Raw genomic sequence first — 12,585 nt, 5'->3', positions numbered from 1 at the left:
TTGGTTGATATGTATGTACAAATATACAACATTCGGTTGATATGTATGTACAAATATACAACATTCGGCTGATGTGTATGTACAAATATACAACATTCGGTTGATTTTGTACAACATTCGGTTGATATGTATGTACAAATATACAACATTCGGCTGATGTGTATGTACAAATATACAACATTCGGTTGATGTGTATGTACAAATATACAACATTCGGCTGATGTGTATGTACAAATATACAACATTCGGTTGATATGTATGTACAAATATACAACATTCGGCTGATGTGTATGTACAAATATACAACATTTGGCTGATGTGTATGTACAAATATACAACATTCGGTTGATATGTATGTACAAATATACAACATTCGGTTGATATGTATGTACAAATATACAACATTCGGCTGATGTGTATGTACAAATATACAACATTTGGCTGATGTGTATGTACAAATATACAACATTCGGTTGATATGTATGTACAAATATACAACATTCGGTTGATATGTATGTACAAATATACAACATTCGGTTGATATGTATGTACAAATATACAACATTCGGTTGATATGTATGTACAAATATACAACATTCGGCTGATGTGTATGTACAAATATACAACATTCGGCTGATGTGTATGTACAAATATACACATTTGGTTGATATGTATGTACAAATATACAACATTCGGTTGATATGTATGTACAAATATACAACATTCGGTTGATTTTGTACAATAACATTCGGTTGATATGTATGTACAAATATACAACATTCGGCTGATGTGTATGTACAAATATACAACATTCGGTTGATATGTATGTACAAATATACAACATTCGGTTGATATGTATGTACAAATATACAACATTCGGTTGATATGTATGTACAAATATACAACATTTGGTTGATATGTATGTACAAATATACAACATTCGGTTGATATGTATGTACAAATATACAACATTTAGCTGATGTGTATGTACAAATATACAACATTCGGCTGATGTGTATGTACAAATATACAACATTTGGTTGATATGTATGTACAAATATACAACATTCAGTTGATATGTATGTACAAATATACAACATTCGGTTGATTTTGTACAATAACATTCGGTTGATATGTATGTACAAATATACAACATTCGGCTGATGTGTATGTAAAAATATACAACATTCGGTTGATATGTATGTACAAATATACAACATTCGGTTGATATGTATGTACAAATATACAACATTCGGTTGATATGTATGTACAAATATACAACATTCGGTTGATATGTATGTACAAATATACAACATTCGGTTGATATGTATGTACAAATATACAACATTCGGTTGATGTGTATGTACAAATATACAACATTCGACTTATGTGTATGTACAAATATACAACATCCGACTGAGGTGTATGTACAAATATACAACGTTTGGCTTATGTGTATGTACAAATATACAACATTCGGTTGATGTGTATGTACAAATATACAACATTCGGTTGATTGTGTATGTACAAATATACAACATTCGGTTGATGTGTATGTACAAATATACAACATTCGACTTATGTGTATGTACAAATATACAACATTCGGTTGATGTGTATGTACAAATATACAACATTCGGTTGATGTGTATGTACAAATATACAACATTCGGCTTATGTGTATGTACAAATATACAACATTCGGTTGATGTGTATATACAAATATACAACATTCGGCTTATGTCTATGTACAAATATACAACATTCGGTTGATGTGTATGTACAAATATACAACATTCGGCTGATGTGTATGTACAAATATACAACATTCGGCTGATGTGTATGTACACATATACAACATTCGGCTTATGTGTATGTACAAATATACAACATCCGACTGAGGTGTATGTACAAATATACAACGTTTGGCTTATGTGTATGTACAAATATAGAACATTTGGCTGATGTGTATGTACAAATATATACAGCATTTGGCTGATTTCATGTACAAATATACAACATTCGGTTGATGTGTATGTACACATATACAACATTCGGCTGATGTGTACGTACAAATATACAACATTCGACTGAGGTGTATGTACAAATATACAACGTTTGGCTTATGTTTATGTAGAAATATACAATATCCGACTGAGGTGTATGCACAAATATACAACATCCGACTGAGGTGTATGTACAAATATACAACCGTCGGCTTATGTCTATGTATAAATATACAACATTCGGCTGACGTGTATGTACAAATATACAACGTTTGGCTTATGTCTATGTACAAATATACAACATTCGACTGATGTGTATGTACAAATATAAAGCATTCGGCGGATTTGTATGTAGAAATATACAATATCCGACTGAGGTGTATGTACAAATATACAACATCCGACTGAGGTGTATGTACAAATATACAACATTCGGCTGATGTGTATGTAGAATAATACAATATCCGACTGAGGTGTATGTACAAATATACAACATCCGACTGGGGTGTATGTACAAATATACAACACCCGACTGAGGTGTATGTACAAATAAACAACATTTGGCTAATTTTCGGAAGAAATAGTAGCTTAAAGGTAAATAGCAGTTATCTCTCATCTTGTTAAATTGGCAAAAACCATTATATTAACCTGTATGAGGGAGGATATTATGAGCAATCACTTCATCCTTCGAAGGTTATAAAAAAGTTGCAATTATTCAGCTTTATTTTATGCTTACTGATATATCCGTGAAAATTATAGAAAGACCCTGTTTTAGTTATTAAAACAAACGATCATTCATAGCTTTGTTTAAAATGAATATTATCATTTCCATCTAAAGTTGATTCTTTTTATCTATGGAGTTCATGAATTGATGAAAAATTCCTCTGGAATTGAGGCTACCAATGGAGAAAACAGATTTTGATATTGAAGTTAATATAGAGGAAATTTCATTTAAACTTTTAATGAAGCATAAAATAAAAAGAAAATTGGTTTGTTTGTCGTGAACCGCAAAAACAGTGTTTCACCCGTGGCATAGTATTTTTAAAGCTTACTCGATAAAATAAAATTTTATTTAACACAAATCAAATAAATATCTTCTCTAGACATAAGTACTTGCTTGTTATGTGTAATGAAAATCTTATAGTGTTTGAGATGTGAGCATGTATTTATTTGAAAGTTTACATGCGATGATCCAGAAGGGGTTTTATGGAATGTTGTCAGTATATAGCATCCTTCTGAAGTATGGTATTAACTAACGTTTATCTATTGAAGATATGATGCAAAAACTAATGAAGATCACGTAAAAATGTTAGTCATGACATCCTTCGGTAAACAAGAAAATTCTCAACCCACTCTGAACTATACATTACTCCTTGTTAAAATTTTGCGACCCCCTCTAGTTAAAAATCCTCGATTCGCGCTGACTTATATTATAATTTAGTGTTGAACAAGCCAACAACCCTAATACGAAGTTGGAACATTTGGCATTTATTGTAATAAAATTTTAACCAAACGTGACAGAGTCTACTGGATCTTTTTACACGCCAAATATCTAAGCATAAACCCCTTGTTATACGACATGTTATACGACATAATAAGCTTAATGCACGTGATGCACGTGTGATATATCCCATTACTCCCGTATGAAGTTATAATTAACATAGTGTAAATAAAAGCATCGAGACATTTATATGGGATTTATATAGAATACCGTCTCTTTTAACAGGTCAATGACTTAAGTTCTTTTGTTCACCCTGTCATTTTCACGTAGTTCGCGTCCATCCTATCATTTTCACATGGCAACTTTTGTCCGCCCTGTCAATTTTATGAGGGCTTTTTTCCGCCGTGCCATTTTCGCAGGACGGCTTCTGTCCAGTAGAGCTTTTGTCCGCCCTGTCATATTTGGAAGGCAGGGTTTTTGTCCTACTGCCCATCTTTCTCATCATATAGCCATGGTCTTAACGAGCATAAAAGGTTCAATTAGACCTTAACCTTTCATGCCATATATATAAGATTTAGACTCTGTAGTTGTATGTAACATTTATGTAAGCTCCTATGATCCGGATAAGAAATATTTGAACATTTTTCCTATAGATTTATGCAAAGGCGTTGTTCATAAATTTGGTCCCATCTACTCGTAAAATCAAAACTAGCCTTTATAAGAAACGGACGACATGAAAAAATGATGTATATTCCTTTTATTTACATTTACAACTATTTTCAAGAATAACATTCTTATAGTTAAACTAAGGCTACGTTTTTTAACGATTTACATTGACATATTTCCAACTGGAGATTAAGAGGAACAACAACATTTTGTTATATAGGGTTAACGCACGTTTTTCCGTGTTATAACGTCTGCAGAGTCCCGAGGAACGGTTGGTGCCCGAGCCCGATAGGGCGAGGGCTCCAACAGTTCCGAGGGACTCTGCAGACTTTATAACACGAAATAAACGTGCGTTGACGCTATTATAGCATAAAATTTTCAAACAAATTCGTGATGTATAGTTTATACAAAACACAATTACATTAAATTCTTGTGCTTGGACGGTATTTATCCAATTCTATGTTTTACGTATCCGTTTCATTTTTCCGGGGCCAACAACTTGGAAAATTCTCGGAACCGAACGAAATTTTGAATTTTAAGTGGTTTAACAAAGCTGAGCCTTTGGAGATTTATTATCTCAAGAAAAAATAAAACGTTACATTACTCTACCCTCTACCCAAGACAAAACATGACCCTCAGAAATTCTTAGAACGGAATTTAGACAATTTGATTCTCACACTGACTGACTGTTTGTCTGTCTGTCTGTCTGTCCGGACGCGTTTATGATCACCTGCTAGACATTGTCTATATATCGTGCAAATTATCCAATGGGATTTGTATTTACAGCGAAAATAATTGTACTCTATACATTGAATTCAATACGATATTGTCTATATATATATATTGTTCCAAATGTGCAAAGGTACCTCCATTCGAGAATAATATCTTAAAATAGAAAATAATATTAGTACATTCGATAATATTCCATTAATATTTTGTATGGTAAATGTACATGTTTATACATAGCTTTAAAGTCATATAGATAGTGAAAGGTAATACGGCGAATATACAGCTTGAGTAGTGGAGCGCCACTGTATATTATTATTTCGGGTTGTAACTATTGACGAAATCTAGATTAAATAAACGGTTTCTTTTGCCTATTATAGCATAAAATCGGCTATTTTTCCCTCTTTTGCCCATGTTATAACGGGACCAAAACCATGTGTTAACATAGTCACGCGCTCTTGTTATAGCCCGGTTTCACCTATGCGCAATACATACAGGGCCCAGTAAACAAACAAACAAAAAATGACGATTTGGCCTGTTTGCCAAAGAGTCATGCGCTCTTGTTATATTGAAATTTATTGATTCGAGGGCCTCAGTCGTATATTCAAGTAACTATGCCGGAAAAACGGCGTATAGACATCGGTGCTTATCTTGGTTGTCGCCCTTTCTAAGAAACGGACAGTTGTCAATGTAAACAAATACAGTAGAATCTACCTGTCATTCAGTTTAACACTCCGATTAACTTACATAACTAGATAACACAAAATTAATATGAGAAAATGTTTTTTATTTATGTTAATGTTGATAAATGCTATTTCTTTGAGAGAATAATGCTTAGTGCCTGATTTTTTTATAAACTTGTTTGAACTTGCTTGAAAAAAAAACCGATTCTGATGTCACTGATCTTTTTTCTACCGTCAATCTGAAATCATTCTAAGAATTTCTGAGGGTCATGTTTTGTCTTGGGTAGAGGGTAGAGTAATGTAACGTTTTATTTTTTCTTGAGATAATAAATCTCCAAAGGCCCAGCTTTGTTAAATCACTTAAAATTCAAAATTTCGTTCGGTTCCGAGAATTTTCCAAGTTGTTGGCCCCGGAAAAATGAAACGGATACGTAAAACATAGAATTGGATAAATACCGTCCAAGCACAAGAATTTAATGTAATTGTGTTTTGTATAAACTATACATCACGAATTTGTTTGAAAATTTTATGCTATAATAGCGTCAACGCACGTTTATTTCGTGTTATAAAGTCTGCAGAGTCCCTCGGAACTGTTGGAGCCCTCGCCCTATCGGGCTCGGGCACCAACCGTTCCTCGGGACTCTGCAGACGTTATAACACGGAAAAACGTGCGTTAACCCTATAAAAGAAACCGTTTATTTAATCTAGATTTCGTCAATAGTTACAACCCGAAATAATAATATACAGTGGCGCTCCACTACTCAAGCTGTATATTCGCCGTATTACCTTTCACTATCTATATGACTTTAAAGCTATGTATAAACATGTACATTTACCATACAAAATATTAATGGAATATTATCGAATGTACTAATATTATTTTCTATTTTAAGATATTATTCTCGAATGGAGGTACCTTTGCACATTTGGAACAATATATATATATAGACAATATCGTATTGAATTCAATGTATAGAGTACAATTATTTTCGCTGTAAATACAAATCCCATTGGATAATTTGCACGATATATAGACAATATCAAGCAGGTGATCATAAACGCGTCCGGACAGACAGACAGACAGACAAACAGTCAGTCAGTGTGAGAATCAAATTGTCTAAATCACATTGGTATTCGCAGAAATCATCATGCTAAAGTACTCATTCATTGTTGAGTGGAGTCCAATAGAACTGAAAAATCAAACTATACAAATTTACCAAATTTGGTAATAAACACAATTCTTACCTTTTTTCAACTCGTTTCTAACCATATATGTATGTAACCTTCTAAGTGCATTATATGATTTGGAGGAAATGCAACTTATCTTACATATGTGATCCACCTTCCTTGTTTATACGATTTAATTTAATCGTCCAGTTAGTATTTGGTTCCTTGTCCCTTTATGCTTACATAAAGAAAGGGAAATAACTTCTATTGTTCCTCAACTGCATTTATCTACACGTTACCTTTCTTTAAACGGAGTTTGATGGTGTATCGGTAATTTATCACATTATTAAATATACACGTTAAATGTTGATGTTGCACATCAAAGACGCCGCAAAATGATGTGAACAGTCACGGATAATGTACAACATCAGTCTTGACAATTGTTCTCTATTACAGTTGAATATCCGGTGCACTAATCAATTTGTCTTGGTATGTGCTCGTTCTGAAAAAGTAGAACCTTATGCATATATTCACAAAGTAATGCCATGTCTGAAATTCTGAATAAACCGATGTTTGTCTGTTGCGACAAAGATTGAAATGTCTGCTAGAAGCAAAATCAATACGCCTTAAAAATTACCAACATCCACCTAGCCTATAATGACATAATTACAAGTTCGTACACTGAATTTAAAATCTTCAAATCTCTAAATCAATCCCTTTTTACTTTTAAAATGTATGTTTACACTTATTTGTGTTTGTTGTGCATTGCAGATGTTCTATCTACAATGACTCTCAAATATAAGGAGGCAACAATCGTACGGTAATTGCGATGAATTATACCATACAATCTCTGTTTCCCTGTCCATGTCTGGTTCCCGTCATTAAAAGATAGACTGGCTCATTGACACGTTATTTATTAGAAAAATAAAAAAGGAATATGATATACATACATGGCACTATCACTTAAGTTAAACTTTTATTTTAATTCCTTAAAGCTCGGTGACATGATGTACACCAAAAAAGCTATTTCAATTAGAGACTCTGAAAATGTGTGTTTGTCTTTGTTTGTCTAAAGACAAAAGTTATTTCACACGTAACATTAAATAAAATAAATGTAATTTCTTAAAAAGTAAATGTTATAATAAACAAATGAAATAAGCTTAATAATAAAAAATTGAATGTACATTGTCCTTTTTTTTCTTCATTCTTCTTTGTTTTGTTTGTCTTAAGACAAAAGTTTGTAACAGAGTTACCAACGTTCCCCTCCTAAGGGAAGTATTATAATAGAAATACGTTTATGTGGTTATCAATATTTCAAAAATCTTTGCCTTGACCTAAGTGTAGGTGACTGGTTATTGCACGTGACAAAACGTCTCATTAATGTGACTATTTGTGCCATGTATTTACAAAATCGCATGATCTATGAAGAAGTTATAAACCGGACACAAAATAAACCCTATAACAGACTACTTTAAATTTTACCTCTAAGTGTGACCTTGAACTTCGAGGTATGGATGCAGGTGTTCCGCATGACACATTGTCTTATTATTGTGACTATTTGTGCCAAGTATTTACAAAATCCATTGATCTATGAAGAAGTTATAGACCTGACATAAAATATACCCTATAACAGACTATTTTAAATTTTACCTCTAAGTGTGACCTTGAACTTCGAGGTATGGATGCAGGTGTTGCGCATGACACATTGTCTTATTAATGTGTCTATTTGTGCCAAGTATTTTCAAAATCTTTTGATCTATGAAAAAGTTATGGACCGGACACAAAAATATATATCCTATAACATACTATGTTAATCTTTGACCTCAAGGTCTGACCTTGACCTTGGAGGTAGGTGACCGGTTGTTGCACATCGTCACAATATTGTGAAAAATTGTAGAAAGTATTTACAAAATCCCTTCATAGATAAGAAGGTTATGGACCGGACACGACATACACCCTCAAATAGACAATGTTGACCTTGAATGAGCAAGTGCGACCTTGACCCTGGAGGTAGGAGTCTGGTTATTGCGCAAGACACATCGTCTTATTATAACAAACATTTGTGCCAAGCTATTTCAAATTTCTTTGATAAATGACAAAGTTATTGACCGTACACGAAAGTGTGACGGACAAACGGACTGACAGACGGACGCAATTCTATAAATAGAAACAGGCAATTCTAACAATAGAAACACGCAATTCTAGGCGGGTGTCAACAAAAGTTATTTTAGAATAAGAAATATACATATCTGATACAGGTGATAAGAAAACAGCACTATTTTATAAACAAAGTATTGACTTTGTCTTACATTCGACGTGAAATTTCCGTTAGCTTTCCTTCCTTTATTGATGTTCAGAGTTTTAGTTATTTGCTGTTAATGTTTTCAATATATTATCTGGAAAACAATATAATATCCTGCCTTGAAAATAAACGCGAGAAAAAAAACAACAACATAATTTATTTTCCAAATTTTATCAAAAGTGGCTATACAATTCTTGAGTAAATATAATGTTTTTGTATAATGTTCCCTTAAAATTCAGATCTCTCTGAATAATAACAATAACATATATGAGACGCGTCACGACAAAACCAACATAGTGCGTTCGCGACCAGCATGGATCAAGACCAGCCTGCGCATCCGCGCAGTCTGATCAGGATCCATACTGTTCGCTATCAGTTTCTCTACTTGTAATAGAGTTAGTAAGCGAACAGCATGGATCCTAATCAGACTGCACGGATGCGCAGGCTGGTCTGGATCCATGCTGGTCGCAAACACACTATGTTGGTTTTGTCATGACGTGGCTCATATCAACAAGGTTAACTCTTTGTACACTCCCCAACGAGGTTTAAAATGTATGGAAATATAAATATTCAAGATATAGAATAGCTTGATAAATATGTCAGAGTTAATGAAGGGGAAGAATAATTATTAATCTCCAAAAATTAAATTGAAAATCAAATAATTGTGTGCGACTTAAATCAAGAATGGTTTAAAAACGCGTTTGAATTTTAAGGTCATTATGCACAATAAAAAACATTTTTATTCAGGAGACACAAGGTGATTAAATTGTCATTTTTCAAATAAGCGATTAATCAAGACTTCATGAACTATGATTGAAAAAAATAGTTCGGATTACTTTATGCAGTGGCGTTCCTTTAAATTCCAACACTGTGCAAGTCTTTTGCTATATACAACAGCTTCATAGAAACTGAATTAAAAATAATGTAGTAATACATGTATTACATACAAACATAATTAACGAAAATGTTTTTGTACATGAACTCCTATATTCCGGTTCTTCGTGAACCCCTTTTTACATTTACTAAATAAAAACATGATAAAATGTCTATGTACATGTAATCATAAATTCCGGTTTTTCGACAAACTCGTTTACATTTACTACATAGTAACATGATAAAATGTCTATGAACATGAATTTTTACTACATAAAAACATGATAAAATGTCTATGAACATGAATTTTTACTACATAAAAACATGATAAAATATCTATGTACATGAACTCAAAAATTCCGGTTCTTTGTGAACTCCTTTTACATTTACTAAATAAAAACATGATAAAAATGTCTATGAACAGGAACATTTACTACATAAAACAATGATAAAATGTCTATGTACATGAACATTTACTACATATAAACATGATAAAATGTCTATGTACATGAACTCAAAAATTCCGGTTCTTTGTTATTTCCTTTTACATTTACTAAATAAAAACATGATAAAAATGTCTATGAACATGAACATTTACTACATAAAAACATTATAAAAATGTCTATTTGCATGAACTCATCAATTCCGGTTCTTCGTGAACTCCATTTTACATTTACTACATAAAAACATGATAAAAATGTCTTTGTACATATGTCCTTAAATTTAGATTTTTCGACTTTAAGTTCGTAAACAATTTGTTACGACATTTACGTATCAACTTTATTTAAATTATGTGTTTGTAAATGTGATTTTAGATTCCACTTTTTGGTGAACCCTTTGTTACAAAAACTACAGACAAATGGCCGTTCTCCAGTATGTACTCTCATATGTTCAGTCAGATGATATAAACACTTATAATAGTTCATACAAATCTTACACTGGAATTTCTTTACTTTCACCTTGCTCTTCTTCTTCCATGTATTTGATGTGCACGTGTTAGATTGGTGATATTCAAGAGGAGAATGTAATCTTTGTACTGTCACTGAAAAATATATAATACAAATCTATCATGAATAAAAACATTGTGTAACTTTGTTTAAATCAACACAAACATGAAAGAATCATAAAGAAAATGACAATTTACTGATGTGTATGTTCAAATATACAACATTCGGCCGATGTGTATGTACTAAATACATCATTCGGCTGAGGTGTATGTACAAATATACATACGACTGACGTGTATGTACAAATATACAACATTCGACTGATGTGTATGTACAAATATACAACATACGACTGACGTGTATGTACAAATATACATCCGGCTGATGTGTATGTACAAATATACAACATCCGACTGATGTCTATGTACAAATATACAACATACGGTTGATGTGGTTATACAAATATACATCATATGACTGACATGTATATACAAATATACAACATACGACTGACGTGTATGTACAAATATACAACATTCGTCTAAGGTGTATGTACAAATATACAACATTCGACTGATGTCTATGTACAAATATACAACATACGGTTGATGTGGTTATACAAATATACATCATATGACTGACATGTATATACAAAAATACAACATACGACTGACGTGTATGTACAAATATACAACATTCGACTGGCATGTATGTACAAATATACAACATTCGACTGACATGTTGGTACATATATACAACATACGACTGACGTATATGTACAAATATACAACGTTCGACTGACCTGTATGTACAAATATACAACATTCGACTGCTATGTATGTACAAATATACAACATTCGACTGACGTGTATGTACAAAAATACAACATTCGACTGACGTGTATGTAGATATATACAACATACGACTGACGTGTATGTACAAATATACAACATTCGACTGACGTGTATGTACAAACTACAAATATACAACATTCGACTAACGTGTATGTAACCAAGTGATGATTGTGTGTATTGTTATTTTTCAAGAAAGACTACTCTGTCGACCTTGTTTGATTTTAGTCTCAATGTTTGTATTATTATGTCCCTTTGACCAGCTACCATGACATTTCCTTCCAAAAGTTAAGGTCATCTGTGATCATTCATGTGCTGGTTATTTTGATATGAAGTAGACCTATGTATTTTATTTAATAAGAATATGATTATTCATAAGGATTGAGGAATTTGTAAGTTTTTATAAGTTTCAATGCCTTATTTTCAATTAAAATAGTTGTACATATATTAAAAGATATTTAGATAAATTTGTATTGTTCTTGAGTGTTAGAATTCAAGATGGAGGCATATGTTCTTCTCTTACAATCACTGTTTCTATTTGTTATGCACTGATGTTTTTAATTTACAGTATTTGCAGTACAGAGTCTAATATCACGGTGTCAGTGACAGAGGTATGGTACACAACTGATAGCTTACATTATATTTATATGTCATTGTTTATATATATTTATGGAGCTACATGTATATTTTGTTCCTTTTTTAAGTTTGTATATTGTTTATTTCAAAGTTTACGTAAACAATGAAAGTAACAGATCTATTCAAAACCACTAATATGAGCAACGTATAACAACTTGTTCACAAATAACCTAGGACCAGACTACAGTAAAGTAAAAACAAGAGCTCCCATAAGACAGTGCGCTCGTCTATTCTTTTTGCTTGGCAGTAAGAAAAAGGCATAACTCCGTAAATAGTTGTTGGACATG

The 12,585-nt window shown here is 32.4% G+C and overlaps 1 protein-coding gene across 2 annotated transcripts in view; it reads right to left on the bottom strand.

The window, feature by feature from the left end:
• Positions 1-12,585, bottom strand: part of LOC132744376 (sal-like protein 1) — an 85,871-nt gene that overhangs the window by 2,999 nt on the left and 70,287 nt on the right. Inside the window, exon 5 of one of the 2 annotated variants that reach the window (XM_060733084.1) lies at positions 10,436-10,906. The exons of the other annotated variant lie outside the window; for it this stretch is intronic. Coding sequence (XP_060589067.1) covers positions 10,632-10,906 — 275 coding nt within the window. The 3' untranslated portion in view covers positions 10,436-10,631. Of the gene's footprint in view, positions 1-10,435; positions 10,907-12,585 lie in introns of those variants that run through there. 2 annotated transcript variants of the gene reach the window in all.

Source organism: Ruditapes philippinarum, unplaced genomic scaffold, assembly GCF_026571515.1.
Source record: "Ruditapes philippinarum isolate M1 unplaced genomic scaffold, ASM2657151v2 ctg3261_1_1_1_1, whole genome shotgun sequence".
NCBI classification, from domain to species: Eukaryota; Metazoa; Mollusca; class Bivalvia; order Venerida; family Veneridae; genus Ruditapes; species Ruditapes philippinarum.
The sequence above is the reverse complement of the archived record's forward strand: the minus strand, read 5'-3'. Positions and strand labels throughout refer to the sequence as shown.